Source organism: Thamnophis sirtalis, unplaced genomic scaffold (assembly GCF_051295495.1).
Source record: "Thamnophis sirtalis isolate CommonGarterSnake01/CBP01778 unplaced genomic scaffold, rThaSir2_p1.2 scaffold_12, whole genome shotgun sequence".
In the NCBI taxonomy this organism is placed as follows: Eukaryota; Metazoa; Chordata; class Lepidosauria; order Squamata; family Natricidae; genus Thamnophis; species Thamnophis sirtalis.
In genome coordinates this window covers 25,934,926-25,954,913 of record NW_028261392.1, presented here as the reverse complement: position 1 = coordinate 25,954,913, position 19,988 = coordinate 25,934,926, and the positions used below count along the sequence as shown (strand labels likewise).

The window sequence follows — 19,988 nt, the reverse complement described above, 5'->3', positions numbered from 1 at the left end:
CCACCTGGTGGAAATGTGGGATCCAAACAAGATGAAGCAATGCACTGAAATAACTTTAAAGTTGAATCAGTTGTCAAAAACAAAACCAGAGCCTGGGATATCCAACAAAGGCTTACCTAAACACATTTTACTCTTGCCTTCTCTGTAGAGAATTGTTATAATGTTTGTTTATAATGCTCGTGAGTCTTGTCAGTGTCCTAAAAAACAATACTACTCTACACAGCACTTGTAGGACCAATAAGATTTTGAAAATTGTATTTAAAAATACTATTGTTGCTCAAAAATACTATTGTTACTCATATCTTTCTTTAAATATGAGAGTCTCGTATTTAAATTATTTATTTATTATTTTTAGTTTAGTTTAATTTAGTTTACTTTGTCAATGCACATCGTACAATAAAATTAATTGCCATCTTCAGTGTACATTATAACTATAAAAATAAAAATAAAAACACAAACACACATTCTTCACATTCAATATAATTAAAATTGAAAACCTGATATTGCATTAATATTGCACTATACCATAGAATTCAATATAATTACTGCCGTGAGATAGAAGCTGTTCATTTGTCCTTGTTTTTATTATCCTGTACCGTCTGCCAGATGGCAAAAGTTCAAAAAAAGGGTGCTCAGGGTGAGATGGATCTTTAAGAACATTTTGAACTTTCTTAAGGCAGTAGGGCAGTGGTGGGTTTCAAAATTGTTTAGAACCTATTCTGTAGGTGTGGCCTGTTTTCTGGGAGTGGCTTGGCAGCCATGTGACCGGGTAGGTGTGGCCAACTTGGAAAATGTGGTGAAACTCACTTAATGATGCTCTTGCTTAGCAACCAAAATTTTGGGCTCAATTGTGGTCATAAGTTTTCTTTCTTTCTTCCTTTCTTTCTCTTTCCTTCTTCCTCTTTCTCTTTCTTTCTCTATCTATCTTTGTCTCTCTCTTTTTTCTCTCTCACTCCCTCCATTCCTTCCTTCCTTTCTTTCTTGTGTGTATCTCTCCCACTTTCTTTCTCCCTTCCCTCCATCCCTCCTTCTTTCCTTCTTTCCTTCTTTCTCTCTTTTCTTTCTCTCTTTCTCTGTCTCTTTCTTTCTCTGTTTTTCTTTCTTTCTTTCTAAATCATTCTAAGGTTTTATGAAAGCAGTCACAAGTTTAGGGTGAATTAAATCTTTCTCCAAAACCTAAACAGGATTCCAACAAAAACTTCTAGGTCAGCATCAAACAGGTTTTGACTTTTATCCAGAGCCTGCCCCACCAGCTTCAAAAGTTCGGGACAAACCAGGTCTCTCCAGCCCTCTCTCAACAGAGGGGGAAGAATAAGACATCACCTATGTCTAGTCCAGTGTTTCTCAACCTTGGCAACTTGAAGATGTCCGGACTTCAACTCCCAGAATTCCCCAGCCAGCATTCGCTGGCTGGGGAATTCTAGGAGTTGAAGTCCGGACATCTTCAAGTTGCCAAGGTTGAGAAACACTGGTCTAGTCTACAATGCACCCCTTGTAGCAGTTCCAAGAAGATTCCACAATTTGATTCAGGAGACCCTGAGGGTACAGATCAATTCCCAAGTGGCTTCAACAGCTCTCAGAGAGAGATAGTGAACAACCAGATAACTGCAAAAAAATGCAATCTTTCCCCTACCATCCAGCCTCAACCAGTACCTAGCCTTCCTCCCCACCTCTCTCTCTCTCTCTCTCTCTCTCTCTCTCTCTCTCTCTCTCTCTCTCTCTCTCTCTCTCTCTCTCTCTCTCTCACACACACACACACACACACACACACACACACACACACACAAACCACCATTACAACTGATGAAGTTTCTTGGATGAGAAGTGAAACATTTTGTTCTTCTTCTTCCTCAAAGAAAAAACAATCCAGTTGCCTTTTGGAAAAAGCACCTTTGAGACATAAAAGAGCTGTCACGGGGCAAAGAACTTCCTGCTACAGGTGCAGTCTACCTGCAGCCGCAAATGCCTGCAAGCAGCAGCTTCAGGGTACTGGGTAATGAAAGGCACACTAAATTTGATGAACAGGTACACACATCCCGGACTGTACCGGCAGAAACCCACCCCTGTAGTGTGGGCTATAAAGCTCTTCCAAAGAAGGGAGAGAGCAACCAATGATCCTTTGGGCAATGATGTTAACCCTCTGGAGTGCTGTCCTATCTGCCACTGTGCAATTGGCAAACCAAACAGGTGTATACAATTGTTTCTATCAATTTAGGAGTTATACCTCTTGATTGACTTCAGGTACATCTTGACTTACAACTGTTACTTAGCGACTGTTTGAAATTTCAGTGGCTCTGAAAAAAGTGACTTACAACAGGTTCTTGAACTTATGACTGCTGCGCTATCCCTGTGATCCTGTGATCACAATTTGGAAGTTTGGCAACCAGCATGTGTTTACAATGGTTGCAGCATCCTGTGCTCACATGATCACCACCATTTTCAGACTTCCTAGGGGGCGACTGACAAGCAAAATCAATGGGGGAAGCCAGATGTCCTTCATATTATGGCAAAAAGATGATAAAACCAGGTGTGGATTCCATAACAATGCCCTGCTTATTGACGGAGGTTCCAGTCCCAATTGTGGCTGTAAGTTGAGGACTACCTGTGTCCAACAAAACATACCAGGACAAAAAAATATGTTTTATTTTAACTTTCAACTTCTGTTAAAAAAATGACTTTTTTAATTTAAATATAGTAATGTTTACTCCAATGTGTTATTTGTACCCCTAGTTAGGCCCCAACCAACCTCCTGTATAAAACAGTCCTTTGTCATTTTTTTACCACAGCACTGTCTAGATATTTCTTAAAAAAGAAACTGTGGAGGAGTAGAAATAATGATAGATGCCCCATCACATCCTATTTGGATAGAACAAACAGAGTCAGAACCTGGGGATTATGGGAAGCCCTGGCTGCATTTAAACCATTAAAGTGCACAGTTCTCTATTCAAGTATTCAAGGCCCAGATTTTGCCCATGAAAGAGAAATAATATGGCTGGAATTACTCTTTCTACATTCTCCAAACCTGGATCTGTGAAGGCTTTGTACCAATAATGACAGTTTAAATGCTCTGCTTCACATTTCCAAGCAGCTACGAGAAAGGTTAAGTAAATAGATTTATTGCAAAGAATAAGGAATCCCCTATTCATGCAGTCATTTTATAACTCCTACTTCCAAAACTCAAGGTGGTTTATCGAACACAAGTCACTGCCATTGGTAAAATTCTCTTGTTCCACTTACTCTGGCTCTAAATCAGTGGTGAAATTCATTTTTTTTTTAATACTGGTTCTGTGGGCGTAACTTGATGAGCATGGCAGGGGCAGGATACTGCAAAATCTCCATTCCCTCCCCACTCCTGGGGGAAGGACATTGCAAAATCTTCATTCCCACCCCACTCTGGGGCCAGCCAGAGGTGGTATTTGCCGGTTCTCCAAACTACTCAAAATTTCCGTTACCGGTTCTCCAGAACCTGTCAGAACCTGCTGAATTTCACCCTGGTCACCATTGTCTGAAAGAGTTTTATGTAACACAACCTAAAATCTTGCTCTCTGTATGTATATTATGCATATTAGCTCCCAGGTTTAAATTCTGGGTCTCTCCCTGCATTTCCTTTAGCCAATATCCACAGTAACATTTTTTGCCAACTGCCCATGTCTAAAAAAAACCTGTTTTCCTTGATGTGAGGATTAGTGATTCCTGCCTCCCAGTTTCAACACTTACAATAACTGCCAGTAATTGCAAGAGGAATTTTGGGGTCCTAATGGACAATCATTTAAATATGAGTCAAGAGTGTGCAGCGGCAACAAAAAAATGCCAATGCACTCCTGGGCTGTATAAACAGAAGGATAGAATCAAGATCACATGAAGTTCTAATACTGTTTTACAAAGCCTTAGTTAGACCATATTTGGAATACTGTATCCAGTTTTTGGTCACCACAATACAAAAAAATATGTTGAGACTCTGAAAAGAAAAGTGCAGAGAAGAGTAACAAAAATGATTAGAGGGCTGGAGATTAAAACCTACAAAGAATGTTAAAGGAATTGGGTATGCCTAGTCTAATGAAAAGAAGGACTATGGGAGACATGACAGCACTGTTCCAATATTTCAGAGGCTCCTACAAAGATAAGAGGGTCAAGCTATTTTCCAAAGCACCAGTAGGCAAGGCAAGAAACAATGATTGGAAACTAACCAAGGAGAAAAACAACCTAGAACTAAGGAGAAATTTCCTAACGGCGAGAGCAATTAATCAATGGAATAACTTGCCTTCAGAGGCTGTGGGCGCTCCAGCACTGAAGACTTTCAAAAAGAGACTGGACAACAATTTGTCAGAAATGACATAGGGTTTCCTGCTCGAGCGGGGAGTTGGACTAAAAGACCTCCAAGGTCCCTTCCAGCTCTCTATTCTATGTTCTAATATTGCAGCTTGTTTATTGTTCTGAACCTACTTGTGTCTTAGTTTTAATGATGAGCCTGAAGAAGTTGAAAGTGTTAAACAGAGGAATAAGAACCAATATGATAATTAAATAGCATTCCTTTATTAAAACAAATATGAAGCTTTAGAAAGGTGTTCATTTTTTAATACAGCCACTATAACTATTGCAACTATTAAAATTTAGTTATTACTTAATGGGGATTAGCCATTACCCCTACTCCTTTTCGGAAAATATGACAAGCTTTGCATATAAATTTAATAAATAAATAAAATGTGATAAGACAGGCAGTTGAATCTTCCTAAGGCATTATCAGCAGAATAGCATTTATCAGAAGTAAAAACACATAGCTCTTTACCATACCATGTCACCCACTTTCCTGCACCCACAATATGTATTACCTGAAGCAACCACCTCTCTCTACTTTATCACAGCAGGTTAATCTGCCACCCCTGAAATAATCAAAATGTCAATTGACAATGCAGAGTTAACCTGGCAGCTCCTAACTTATTCATATAAAAGCATGCAACTGAATTTTAGTTTTATAATAATCATTGCAGCAGCCTGAATGTATTGTTGAACTGAAATTTTGATAAGAAATAAAATATTTGACTACTCCAGCAACTTTGTACATTCAGAACTGGAAAATCAAGCAAAATAACTTGCTTGATTTTGATCCTATTACATATTTCCTTAGGTTCTTATAACTTTGTTGTTTATATGGATTGCTTATTTAGTAACCTATGACTATCACAGAATGTTGTATCATATGATCTATGATGATTGTATTTTAGGATTTATGATCATGATTTATCACTTGTTGCTTGTATGTACAATGAGAGTTTATGCACTGGAGACAAATTCCTTGTGTGTCCAATCACACTTGGCCAATAAATAATTCTATTCTTTTCTATTAAACTGGCTAATTATCAACAACCGACAGGCAGGATATATTCATTGGAGTTGTTTTGGCCTCCTCTTTGCTCTAAACAGGGTTATATTTAAACTAGGAAAATCAGAAAGCATTTCCAGATGGAACATTGTTTTGAATTGGTCCACAAACCAGTTTTCACTTTCCAGTCTGAACCGCATGGCCCAGATGATGGTGGTATTATCTGTACACAAATGATCAAAGGTTAGAAGCAGCTCCTCCAGGAAAGGGTGGTTGTATACAACATCAGCAGCCAATATGTAGTCAAACTGAGATGAAGATCTGGGGAAATTCTTCTGCAGGTCCACCCCCCAGACCAAAGCTTTCACCTGAGGCTCATGTTTGCATTTCAGTTTTGTGTTTCTGAGAAGATTGTACTGAAGGTTTCCTAGCACTTCAGGCAAGTCCGTGGACATCACATGAGCACCTGTGACAAAAGGGACCACAGTGACATTACTTATGGAGGAGAGTTGATTAAAATAGTGCAAATTCTTTTTATAATTCCGTGTGCCATAAGCAAAAGTGATGAACTGTGTGGCCCACTGCAGGAAATGCAATATTCCTTTGTCTTCTCCAATTTCTTACTTGATGAAATTCCAGGCCAATTTTGGATTATAGTTTTGTAATATTTATTCAGCTTACAACTGTAGGCAGAGCAAACTTGAGCAGAAAGGCTCTCTGATAATGTGACATTCCACAACTGTACATTAAGTTTGTAGGCTCAATGAATCAATATTGTCTTACATCAGTGGTTCCCAAACTTGGCAACTTTAAGACTTGTGAACTTCAACTCTCAGAATTCTGGGAGTTGAAGTCCACAAGTCTTAAAGTTGCCAAGTTTGGGAACCACTGTCTTACATTCATGTTGCCAAACTAGTCAAGAAACTCACTAGATGACTTCAGACCATTGACTACAGGCTCGTCCATGTAAAAGGACTAAATGCTACTATCCAAGGTGTTTAAACAGGGGTGCAGTGAGATCCATGGGAAAAGTTCATGGAAATAAAGCCCATTGCTCCCCATACTAGAATTTGATCCACATCAGCCCAAGTATAAACACCTAAGCAGTTTACTTTAGAAACTGATGAATCCCACAAATACTTATTTATTTACTTTATTTTATTTTATTTATTGGAATTTGTTAAACAAAAACGAAAACAAGACTAAGAGAATAAAAATACAATGACAGGGAAGATGGGCACATTTAAAGCAGGATAAAATGTGAATTAAAATATAAAAGTAAGACGTGGCAGAAGGGAGAGGTAAAAACCTGCTTGTAAGACATGTACAAAAACAGGAAAATGTCAAAAGCCCTAAACCACAGAGTCCAGTAAAGGTTCCAGTAAAAGTTCTTATGTCAAAAGCCCAAAACCACAGAGTTCAGGTAAAGTTTGTACAGAGAGACATAGTCAGTACCTATGGCCCAAGATAAAAGGAGAAGTAAGACAATATCTACTTCTTTTTAAGGCTTCTTTTCTCAAGATAATCAATAAGAAATGAGTTAAGCGTTTCTGTGTTACGCTGCTTTTGAGAATGTATAAGAATGTGTGGTTCGATGATAAGGGTTGTTCAGAATTTGCATACTAGCCTTTGACTAGTTTTCTGAACCTGGCTGCCAATAAACTTCTCCTTGATCCTGAGATGTCTAAGTCTTGTCACTTTCTGCAACACATTAGTGCACTTATATATGTGCGTCCCCTCTACAATTTCAATTTCAAGATTGATAGCTTGTTCAAGGGGGCTTTACCCTGAGAACAAATTGATTTTGCACCTGTTTTTCCAGCTGTTTTGTGTCCTTCAAGATACCAGCATCACATGTGCTATTTTTAAAACAGAGGGCACAGCAGGAGATACTACCACTTACCTAGCAGGCTGGCTACTATAGACACAAGGCCTGTTCCAGCTCCAATTTCAATAACATTTTTGTCAACCAAGTTACAAAGCTTCACATTTGCTTCCAAAAAATAGCAGAGAACAAGAGCCTGAGAATGAAAAAGAACAAATTGCCAAACTTGAATAAGAATACGTTGTCAATTGTCAATTCTGAAAAAGAATAGTGAAACAATGGCTTTAGCTCCACAAGGCCACCCTTTAATTACTATAAAGTAACAAAGAGGAGAAAGAAACTTTAGCTTATGCGAACAAAAGTATCTCTTGACACAAAAAATATGTATGAGAGTTATGAATCTTAGGAAGTTAGAGAAATACTCAGAAGTTGAAGGTTGTTTTATATGAATTGGTTTTAGACAATTGGCTAATGAAGGGGTTTTAGGTTATTTGGATTATAATGCTCCATAATTCTTAAGCAGGGGACGGTGAGATTTGCAGCCCAAAACATATGGAGACCCATAGATTAACTTCCTTTGCTGTACACTGTAAAACTCCTGTGTTGTCTTCCACAATTAATTACAAGGGGAGCTTATCTGGCCTGTTTAGCAAAGGGTCTTCTAGCACCATGCAATTAATTCCTGACCTTGTCTATTCTAAGACTTGCCAACACTGTTATTGGTGCCATTCTGGACAGCTAGTATTCTACTGCCTAAAACAGGAAATAAGAACAGAACAGAACAGAATAGAATAGAATAACAGAGTTGGAAGGGACCTTGGAGGTCTTCTAGTCCAACCCACTGCTTAGGCAGGAAACCCTACACCACTTCAGGCAAATGGTTATCCAACATCTTCTTAAAAACTTCCATTGTTGGAGCATTCACAACTTCTGGAGGCAAGCTGTTCCACTGATTAATTGTTCTAACTGTCAGGAAATTTCTCCTTAATTCTAAATTGCTTCTCTCCTTGATTAGTTTGCACCCATTGCTTCTTGTCCTATTTCGCTTCTCATCCAAAGCTGAAGAAGCTTCTTGGATGAGAAGCAAAACATCTACAAAGGAAAAAAAAATGTCCAAATGCCTCTTTAAAAAGCACCTTTGGGACAACCATGACCGCAAAGACTGAGAATGTCCATAATATTTAGGAACAATATAGTGTTCAGAATTAAAAGGGGCAAAAAGCTGACATACCATGTGAGGGATAGTATAAAACTGGACTTCTTGAGATTTATTTTTCTCCTTTTTCTTTAAATAAAATGCAATATGTGCCACTAATTCCTACAAGACAATGGAACTGTCCCCATCTGATGCAGGAGGGGGTGCACAGGTAAACCCACCAGTGGCTGGCCAGGTTAGGTGGTCTTAAAAGAATGGACCTTATAAACTTATATTAGCGTGACATTTCACTCTGGTGACCTGGAGTTCCAACTTTGACTTTTAGCTTCCAACTTTGACTTCTGACTTCCTCATAAGTATTAAAAATAGTGCTGAAACAGTGTGGCAAGACGCTGTGAAGGAGGGGCACAGGAAGCCAGGCGTGGGTGAGAGATAGAACAGAGGTGAAACAGCTAACATTCCAAAATGAACTTCTCCTTTTTGAAATGTCATGTTTGTCTCGTGTATGGAAATGCCTTGAGAATGCACAGTGTGGAACACGGCATAAAAGTAGCATCCTGGGCAGAGCCCAGGCAGTTCAGATTTTGGTGTGTTAGCACGCTGAACTCGATGCAGCAATAAACCTGTTTCTCTCGCACCTTCGTGGTCTCGAGTCCTGGTCTTTCGTAAGCAAATTACAAACCTCAATCTGCTGCAACACATCCATTACCATTCCATCTAGCTGAATCAGGGGTAGCAAAGCAGACATGAATAACTTCCAGGACCAAATGTCTTTTCACCTTAAGCCAGCTGCTAATAAGCTAATTGCTGCTATTTTTGTTTCATTCTTTTTTTTTCATCCCTTTGTTTCAATTATAAACTTTGGTAATTGGCAGATGAACATTTGCTTTGAAATAACACCTTTTACCCTTGGTAGCTAACATTTTAAAATTACAATATAAATGTCACACAGTACATTATTTTCAGATTCTGATACCTTCTTTAATAAAATGTTTAGGATCATACAAACCCATTATACAAGTTGTTTATGCAGGATTGGAACAAAGGCCAATCTAAATCAGGTTGAATTTCCGAAGGGATGAAACCAAATGTCTATTGGAAACCCTAGTAAAATATACTATAAAGAAAATTACCATTTGAATATAATATAATGATATATTATATTATATTATATTATATATTGTCATTGTGCATCATGTATACAACAAAATTGGTTAATATCAGACACTCCTAACTGCCAGGAGTACTGCTTTGTATGTCTCAATGTGCCCTTGACCAATGATTTTACAATTGGGATGATGCGCTGAATTTAATGTTTGGAGCAAACTAGTAGAGAATGATATTATCTAATTGAAAAGGGCTGCAATTGGAGGAAGTTGGAATCAAATGGGGATAAGAATTTCTAGAAAAAGCAAATAGAAGATGAGATTAAGAGGAAATGAACTGTTGCTGCAGACAAAAAGTTGGACAGCTTGGAGCCAGTGAAAGGATATAGAATTGGAAACGTCTTGATAAGGAAACTGATTGTCCCAAAGGGTGAGCTGGCATAAAAAATATTCAGAAATTAGAAAACTATAACAATGAACTGTAGAGCTGGGACTGAAGAAGTTTAGTCTAGAACAGGAGTATCAAACTCGATTTCATTGAGGGCTGCATCAGGGTTGTGTTTGACCTTGTTGGGTTGGGGTGAGGTTGGCCAGAGTGGGTGTGGCCAGCTTGATGTCACTCCTGTCAGGGGTGCCTGTGGTGGACCGAGTGCTTTGCCAGCAAAAACTGGCTCCCGAGCCCCATTTTTGGCTGCCACAGCCTCCTGCAACCCTCTGCCAGTGAAAATGGAGCTCAGGAGGGCTGCATGCGGGCCAGATTTAAGTACCCCATGGGCTGGATCCAGCCCCTAGCAATAGCAATAGTTAGACTTATATACCGCTTCATAGGGCTTTCAGCCCTCTCTAAGCGGTTTACAGAGTCAGCATATTGCCCCCAACAACAATCCGGGTCCTCATTTTACCCACCTTGGAAGGATGGAAGGCTGAGTCAACCTTGAGCCTGGTGGGATTTGAACAGCCGAACTGCTGAACTGCAGTCAGCTGAAGTAGCCTGCAGTGCTGCATTTAACCACTGCGCCACTTTGGCTCACTTTGGCCCCTAGGCCTTGAGTTTTACACCCCTGGCCTAGAAGGTTACTCTAGAAAGGGAGAGCTTAAGGAGAAGAAAGAAAGGCTACTTGAGAATGATTAAGGGATAAAGTGGGGGGGAGAAGTACAAGCAGTGGTGGGTTTCCATTATTTTTACTACTGGTTCACTTGCATGTGAACGGAATGGTTCTGCACATGCTCAGAAGTATCTGGGTGGTTGGGTGGAGCCTCCTGCTGCCACAACTACCAGTTCGCCTGATCTGGACCGAACCGTGAGCAACTCATCTCTGAGTACAAGTCTTCTCTCCCAACAGCATTCTGCTCAGCTAGGGCTCCATCCTTGCAAGTGTATTTGGAAGTACGGATTATCGTTGGCAATTCTCAATCAGTGGCAAGAGAGGGGAAGGCTGGTGGATTGTCACCAACAAGGAAAAAATCCAGTGCGGAAAGCACCAAAAGGAGACGTGGATAGAGATAAACAGGCCAGAGGAGGGGAGGTCCAACCCAAAAGGAGCATTCAGAGAGTGAGATTTGGATCTGACAACAGAATTAAGCATCATCTAATGAATGATTCATGGTTAAATGCATCTGAAAATGCAACACGTGAATGGCATACTTTTTAATTTGAAATATAGGCAATTGTCATAAAGAGCAATGTAGAGCAAATAAAATATGTTCAGAATCTGGACTGAAACTACCTAGGAGTATTACTGATAAAAGAGAGGTAGCCTATGCTTTTAATAAATCTAAGATAATTTCATGCTTCTTGTTAGGAATATAATCTAACGGTTGGTTGGCAATATATAAACCATGTAACAATGTTGTACCTGTTTCTTTAAATCATACTATAAAATGTGATTGGTTGCTGTTTTCCTCAATTGGCCATAAGAGGGAGCCAGAATGACTGTTAGCTCTCTGTTTGTTGGATGCTGGGCTGATCTGATCTGTTTTGGAAGCTGGCTGTTAGAAAGTGCTGTGAGGTATTGTAAGTTTTGCAACTGCTAGCAAACTTTGAGTACTGAACTGATTATATGATACTGGACTATGTTATTTGGATTTTCCCTTAACTGAAAGACATTGATGACTGACTGTCTTATCCGTGTATGACTTGGACTGTTTGACGGACTCTGGTACCTCTATTTCCACGAAAGTAAAAGCCTATTTAAACTGCAGTGTCTCTGTATGCTGGTTTGTCTGTTCTCCAACACAACTCTCACAATGCTTCTCTGAACATACTCACTCTCCCAATAGGGAGCTTACCTAACACTTCTGACACCTGATAAATTACATTGTCAAAAGATTCCCTTTTGATCTGTGAATATTAAATCTGCCCAAGAATAGAGATGTGGAAGTCCTAACTTTAATATTCCACTGTGTGTGGACTTATATTTTCAAACATTATGTTTTTAAATTTTTACCACCACCACCCCAAAATCCAAATACATGCAGTGCTTGTTTAGCAATCAGAATGGGAATCAGCAATTCTGTGACACAGTTGCTGCATGGGAAATCACGTGACACAACTGCACTTTCCACTCTGCCCACCTTTGGAACACTCCCTCCAGCACTGAGATAATTAACAGGAATGGATTTAATGGTTGAATTTACATTCATTGGAGAGGAAGGGACAACAAGAGAGTAACCAGGTACCCAATGGGAAATGTACATCGAAAAAAATGTGTTAGCATCATCTGCTAGGCTAGTATGCTTGGGGTTGGGAACTGCAAATGTTCCAGGCAAACAGCTGGCACTTACTCATTCCTTTTGATGTGTAGGTACCTTCCCACCAAAGGTTTTCTATTTTTCTATTTGGATTTTTACATGCTTTCAAACTACTAGGTTGGAAGAAGCTGGGATAAGTAACAGGAGCTCACTCCATTACGCAGTGCTAGGGATTCGAGCCGCCAAACTGCTGATCTTTCTGATCAACAAATTCAGCATCTTAGCCACTGAGCCACCGCGTCCCTTGTAAGGCAGATATAGGCCTATGGAATATGCTGCTGTACTTTGTTTCAGATACCAAAGCCAATAATATTGCAAGACAACAATACCGAAGGCCAAATCACAGCTCCATAACTGTCTGTAGCTTCTGTAATCTTGATCCTGTGGCCAGCAAATTTGAATTCTTCCCAAGTATGGGTGGTTATCAAAGAAGGACAAAAACGTCGTCCCATGATCTCTGCAACTATGTCTTCATCTCCATTTGGTCCTAATTTAAGATAATAAGAAGCATGTAATAATGACAGTGACAACAAAAATAACAGACGTTTTAAAAATAGCAAGGGCAGATATCCCTTTTAAATAACAAAATACTTATTTTATGTCAATGCTGGTAAAGGATCCTCACAATAAAGGTTTTAATGTATTTGTAGACATTATGCAGAAATTCCTAAAACTGTAATAACATAATTTACTTTGTAGATCAGTAACAATGAAATAAAAAGTGTACTACAGTAGTCTTGTAACTAGCTGAATCTTCATAATTAGAAGACAGATAGGGGTCTAGGATAATTGACCGCAGCCATATGGCCATGCTCATTTCACCCTGGTCCCCTTCCCACAGGGGTGGGTTTCTCGCCCCGTTCCAACCGGATCGGTTGGAACTAGGCTGGCGGCGTCCTCACGCACGCACGCGGCGCGCGCATGCGTATTAGCATCTGCGCGATGCTCCAGCTGCTCCTGGAGGATCACGCAGGCATTCTGCGCATGCGTGGAAAGCGCGAAATTCAAAAAAACCGGGTAAGGAGCAGGCGCGGGTGTGCGGGCGCGCGCGGGCGCGTGGGGGGGCTTCGCCGTTCCCGGAAGTTACTTACTTCCGGGTTCGGCGACCAACCGGATCGCAGGGACCGGTGCGAACCGGTTGAAACCCAGCCCTGCCTTCCCACAACTGACACACTACCGGTGTTCATCCTCAGCTGGCCTTCCACTAGCACTAATCCCCCGCGTTCCTCTCCCTCCTCCTCATCTTGGACAATTGGTTGAGGGACACTTGTTCTGGGGCAATTCACAATGCAGGACAATTAGCTGCACAACCAGGCAACCAATCCATGCACTGAGCAGTGGGTCTCTGCCTTCTCATTGGGTGCAGTCCTGCCAGTTTGGCTTCTTGAAGTGCTCGAATTCCTTCCCTGGCATTTGGGGTAGGCTATGCACAGGGGAGGAGGGAGAGACTTTCTTACCCTTGCTGGGAAACTTTTCAGGTGATGTGGGGCATGGGGGGCAGAGAAAACATTGTGGAGAATTAGGGTGAGGGGAATCCAAGCTCTTCGCTGAAAAGCAGGTCTCAGGCAGGGAACTGCTGGTATCTGTAGCATGCAGGTCCAGGTTGGGCATTAGCAAGAAGACCTGTGCCAATCACTTTAACTGCCCCCATTGAAATTCATCTACCCTTTAGAATTCCGGTGCAGCAGCAGAGATGTCTGGAAAGCGAGTGGGTGCCTGCAGCAGGTGAAGGATTCAGAGTGGTGCAAGGATAGATGGGTGACGGGTCTCTGAAGCTGCCTTTGCCAGATGTTGCAACTGGCATTCCTAAGGGTAAAAGAGCTTCAATGGGGACAATTGACCCTGAGAAGTTTTCCAGGAAACCAAAGAAAGTCTCTCCCTCCTATCTATCCAAAGCTGGAGAAGGAATTTGAGCACTTCAGGAAACCGATCCAGTGGGACTGCATCCAAGGGGAAGGCAAAGCCCCCACTCCTTGGCTTGCAAATTGGCTGTCAGGATGCGCAGCTAATTTCCCTGTGCTGTGAATTGGCTAGGGACAAGTGTCCCACAGCAAATCATCAAGTGGGCTAATTTGCAGAATCTATCCAAAATCCATCACTCCCTAGAGATTAAAAGTTGACAAAATTGGGGCCATTTCAGCACCGTGGCATCTTCCAACTACACTTCCCAGAAACCTTTAGGTTGGGTGGTACAAAATAAGATGGGAGAAGCTTATCCTTCCTGTTTTCCTTTAGCCCCTGCACCCAATTAGATGACAGCAAGGCCCAACAAGCGAGGTGGGGCTGGCTTGAGAGCACTGGCAGTCTTTGGGTGAGCCCTCTTCTTCCCTGGAGGGAGCAGGCTCTTGCGGACACACCAGAACAAGAATCAAGGGTGTTGTTTTCCTCACAGCCTACAGCTCCCTTGGCTCTTCCTTTCCCAGGCAAAGTGACATGCAGTTCCCTGGGTCAGTTGAGGAAGGAATGAGGCTTCACTGGGACTCTTCTGAAGGTCATGAAGCAGCGCAGTCTATATGGAAAGAAGACTGTTGGCCTAACAAGTCATGGATTGTCCAGCTCATGTATGAACTAGGAGCTGAATTGCCATTTTTGCTAGACCACTTGAATCTAGGTGATCATTTAATCAGCATTAAATAGCTCAACTAATGAGTCAGGGGATAAAATTTGGGGGGAAAACAGCTGCAACATGTAAAAAATTCCAAGTTTGAGCATGAGAACAGAAAAGAAAGAGGGAAGGGGAGAAAAGCACTGGGAACCAGTAGTGACCTGCCACTTCTTTTGCTGTCAGAAAGACTTCTCATGAGCAAAAGGTAAAGGTGAAAAGGTAGAAATATTGGTACAATTCAATTAATTCAGAAGTATTAATTGTCAGTCAGAATCTGGCTCTCCATATTTCCTATTTACAAAACTGGGATATTGACAAAGTTTTTTTAAAAATAGTAATATGTTATATGGTATGGCATGAATCCATTTTCAGATAAATTGTCTTGGGGTGTTTTTTTAAAAAAATAGTCATAATTTCTTTGAACTCTGCAGAAATCAGATTATGATTGCAGGAAAGCTTTTCTGTTCTAAAGGACTGTGAGATTTACGACTGCAGAGAAGAGAAATAATTACCAAGCTTGACAATTTTTAAATAAGATTCATGCTCTTGAAGGCAATCAATGGCTAATAACCATTAGGTATATACCATGTTTCCCCAAAAATACAATCACAGAAGAAGTCAAGTAGCAGAGCAACTGGTGTCAGGGCATGAGACGCATGGTTGCGGTGGTACTAAGGTAAGCAGGTAAGACATCCCCCAAAAATAAGATCTGATGCTTATTTGGGGGCTGAAAAGAAAATAAGACCAGGTCTTATTTTCGGGGAAATGCGGTATTACCTGCAGCATCTTGAGACAGTCAGTCTCAGTACAGTTGCTGGGAAAGACAATGTGCATAGGATTATGAAGTTCATAATCTGTTTATAGATTTCTAGCAAGTGTTTGATTGGCTATTGTGCCAAGGGAACACATTAGCCTTTGGACATATCTGTTCAGGGATGGGATTCAGCCTGTTTGGACAGGTTTGGGCAAACTGGATGCTAATTTTACAAGGACTGGCTGACCCCATCTACCCTGCCCCTCCCGGGAATCTCCACTTGGCCTGTTTTGGATGCCAGGAAAGTCCAGGACCCGCATGGAGATTCTGGGAGGGCAAAAAGTGGGCCTTCCGGAAGTTCCGGAAGTCCAGAAATGGGCCAGTTTCCAGCCTCCAGAGGGCCTCCGGAGCCCAGGGGAGGCCGTTTTCACCCTCCTGGAGGCTGGAGAAAAGCTTCCAAAGCCTGGGGAGGGCAAAAATTCCCCCCCTCTGCCACTGTGGTGCAGGAGGCGAAGTAGGCCACGCCCACCATGGCCATACCCAGTCAGCAACCAGGCAGAGAATTGGTTGCTAAAAAGTTTTGAATCCCACCCCACACCCATCTGGTGTAACTCTTCTTATACAAGAAATTGGTCATAGGGCAAATTTCAGCTTTTACTAGATCAGCATTCGCTGGCTGGGGAATTCTGGGAGTTGAAGTCCGGACATCTTCAAGTTGCCAACGTTGAGAAACACTGTACTAGATGTTAGGAATTAGCGTTGAATGAACTATGATTATTATCTCAAATTAGTTTTGGTACCCAGTTTCAAGAGAACAATGAACATCAAGAGAACCCACTACGCTCAAAGTCATGTCAACACGTCTCCTCCTGAAGCATTCTCAGCTGGTCCAATTAGAGAAATGCTATATTGTGGCAAGGTGTTAATATGATAGAGTTGGCTCCCGGGCCACATTCTTTTTCTAGATGGAAATGACAAATGGTCTATACAGAAATTGGACAAATTATTTTCCAAATGTTATGCATTTAAAAATGTTTTCAATGGGTTAAAAAAAAGTCCCATTTCAATGGAGGTCAGGGTGAAATAAATGGAAATTCCCCCTTTTCTGCACCATTTTCTAGTTAAAATCTTACCTGTAACTTCTAATTTTTCCTCAGGTAGTAATTTCACTAGATTGGAAAAATATAGACTGAACATTCCTATACCTGATATGACTTGAAAAACAACATACATATGGTCACTAGATGGCAGCAATGAGATACAGAAACTTCCACATTTTTTTTTACTGACATCTAGTGGTCATCTGGTTTTCTAACCTTAGTCTTGGGTCATATTTGTATAGCTTGGCTTCAAAGAGATCCAGTTAAAACTACAGTATTTTAAACCTCAACACTGTCACCCTGATTGCCCTTTAAAATATATATTTTAATACCCAATTAAAAACAGTCCTCACAGCAATGTAAATGTGAGATAGGTTGACTTGTGTGTGGCTTTGCAAAAGTTAAATTGTAGTTGCAGTATCTCTCTCATATTACATGCACATGCCCTACACATACAGAGCTGGGAATAAATCCCTTTGAACTCAGTAAGATATAGTTCTATGTTTTGTATAATAGGGTACAATCAAGAAAATTGAAGTTGATTGCTTTATAAGAGGATCAGAATAAATCACAGATACCGGGGTTTTTTGCACATGAATATTTAAACCATCAATTAACTGCTTAGAATGTTAATGTTTGTGCATATTCCATTTTATCAGATCCTATTAAAACCCTATAAACTAATTTTCTATTTTATTGGGTTGCTCACCCAAGCGTTTTTCTTGTATAAATCTGTCTTATATGTTTTTTTTCCTTGTTTCTATTCTAAGGAAACTGAAACCCCTTTACATGCTGAGTCCCCATTCACTATATCATCCTTCAGTAAGTCTCATTCCTTTCTAGCGTAATAATCTCTTTTTTTCTCGTCACTTCAACAAGCTGAATCTCTGGGTCATCCTCCTAAGGAAGAGAAATGATAGAGATTTCAGCAAGTGAGAACATCTCTACAAAGGTGAAAGCAACCCACCCTTTGCAAATTCTGAAATAGGATACAAGGGTTACAAGGTCAACCTTTTTTAAATCTTGCCAAGGGAAATGATACTCCTGCTAAGTCCCTGATGACCTGGGGACCTTAATTGCTCTTTTCAAAAGAGTCTTTCCCTCGTAAGCATACTTTTCAACCTAACCTTGAATGTATGCTATGATTCCATCTCTTTCCCCTGACCTAGCAATTACCAAAAAGCCTGAAAAACCATCCAGCATGTTCTTAAGGAAGATCATATTGTTGGGCATGGATAGGTGGTAGTCTAATTCATTGAAGGAAGGGCAATATTTTAGAAACGTATTAGTTGTTCGTCTCTATTATAAAGCCATTTCCACAGTCCTGCTTAGGGTTTAGTCCAGCGGTGTAATCCTCTGAAGTCTGTTACCGGTTCGGTGAGTCTGCTACCGAGTGTATGCGCATGTGTGGTTGAGGCGTGCCCACGCAGCGCTAAAAAAGGAACTTTTTGAAACCTTCCAAGTCTGCAAAGATAAGTAGAACAGTGGGGGGGGGGGGTTATCCACTATGCCACATGATTTAGTTAGAAAGCAGGAAATCTGACAGTTCTAGCTAATATAAATCGTGCATCACAGCTTATCTTCACCCAGCTGATCGTCGGAAATACCAGTTCGCCTGAACCAGTAGCATTTTTTACTACCGGTTCGGGTGAACCGGTCCAAACCGGTAGCATTTCATCCAAGGTTTACTCTACGCTATTCTGCTATTTCATTAATTTTGTCTCTATTCTCCTAATTGCCTCTTCCTGACTAAACAGTGGGCAGCAGTGATCCTGGGACATGAATTTAGTGCAGAGGTGGTCCTTGACTTTGGATCGCAATTGAGCCCAAAATTTCTGCTGTTACGTGAGACAGTTGTTAAATGGGGTTTGTCCCATTTTACAACCTTTCTTGCCACTGAAGTTGATGTTAGTAACCCAGTTGTTAAGTGAAGCTGCGCCCCTAAAATATGTTTTTATTTTATTTTAGAAAATTTATATAGCTGCCTACTCGCTCACGTAAACTCTAGCATCTTACAGACAAAAAAACAGAAGAAATAAGTAATAAAAAATAATAAAATAATAATCCCCAACTCCTCAGTGACAACACATACTCAGATCAGCCATTTAATGGGTTCCATCCCACTCTGGGTTCCACAGGCCCACTGGCAAAACCACATCTTCAGGGACTTCCAAAAGAATGGGAGCCAGTCTAATTTCTGGAGGGATGATGTTCCAGAAGGAGGGAGCCACCACGAAGAAGGCCTTTCTTCTGGGTCTCACCAGATGTACCTCCTTAGGAGTCATGATCTGCAACATTCCTTGCCTATATTCTATTATTCGATATTCTGCGATAATATTTTGAGAACATGAAAATGATGGGTAACTGTAATCCAAAATTTTGTTTGGAACTGCATTCTCTGACCCATACCACAGACATTAGTTAGCTAGGGGAGAATAGATAGCATCCTGTGAAGCCTAGAATGAGTCATAAGAACCTCACCATGTCCTCCAATAAATGGCTCCTTTGTGATATCATTTAAAGGTGACATTGCTTTTGCATCAGTTTTATTTCTTGGTGATTTGATTTTAAAAAAATCCACATAATTTTCTTGGCAAAAATGAGAGTAGGTGATTACTCTCATCTTCTACTCTGTTTTTAGGCTTTTCAGCCTAGTATTCCCCAATAATTTTCTATCCAATACTAACTAGGCTTAGTTTCCAAGCCCAAAGACAAGCAGAAGCTATCATCCACAGATAGTTCTCAACTTATCATTGATCATATTATGACCTTCCAGAGTTATAACAATCTCAGAATGGCCCTCATGAAGTTTTGCATATGCCCCGCCAGCAGTTATATGACCACATTTTGGGCGCTTGGCAACCAACTAGCCCTTACGACTGGTTGCAGCAGCCCATAATAAAATGACCACATTTTGCAATGGTTCTGTGCCACTTCCAGCAAAAAAACCACTTTTGTAAGCATGGGTTCATTTAACAGACACACCACTCACTTAATGACCGCAGTGATTTGCATAACATTCACTGCAAAAAATGTCCTAAAAAAGGGTTCATTTACATGGGTGTCTCAACTTATGATCACAATGACCTACGACCAATTTCCAGTCCCAACTATGGTTCTAACTTGAGGATTACCTGTACTGAGAGACTGCTATTTATCAGACTACTATTATGAAAATAATATATTTGTCTCAAAATGTCAATATGTGGTTATCAACTAAACCCAGTTTGTCTACTACCGTTGGTGGTTTTGTTGTAAGGTCTGTTATATCACCGGTTAACAAATATGAAACATAGCAAGCTAGCCACAAAACCAGATAGAAGAATGGGTAATATTTACCTTTGTTATGGTCTGGTTTGCTAGGTATTTCA

The 19,988-nt window shown here is 40.7% G+C and overlaps 1 protein-coding gene across 1 annotated transcript; it reads right to left on the bottom strand.

Moving 5' to 3' along the window:
- Positions 1 to 4,546: 4,546 nt before the first annotated feature.
- On the bottom strand, positions 4,547 to 19,988 carry LOC106546436 (methyltransferase-like protein 21E). The gene is made up of 4 exons (XM_087726174.1): positions 19,957 to 19,988; positions 12,488 to 12,645; positions 7,224 to 7,341; positions 4,547 to 5,786 (listed from the first exon to the last, which is right to left on the bottom strand). The coding sequence occupies exons 2-4, from the start codon at positions 12,608 to 12,610 to the stop codon at positions 5,383 to 5,385; spliced, it is 645 nt and encodes a 214-aa protein (XP_087582300.1). The 5' UTR covers positions 12,611 to 12,645; positions 19,957 to 19,988; the 3' UTR covers positions 4,547 to 5,382.

Excerpts from the sequence above, each read along its gene's own strand:
- LOC106546436 (XM_087726174.1), bottom strand. The coding sequence starts at position 12,610 with ATGGGACGACGTTTTTGTCCTTCTTTGATAACCACCCATACTTGGGAA. Across the intron at positions 7,342-12,487 it reads GAGCTGTGATTTGGCCTTCG|GCTCTTGTTCTCTGCTATTT; the intron begins GTATTGTTGTCT and ends TTTCATTCTCAG. Across the intron at positions 5,787-7,223 it reads TATAGTAGCCAGCCTGCTAG|GTGCTCATGTGATGTCCACG; the intron begins GTAAGTGGTAGT and ends CTTTTGTCACAG.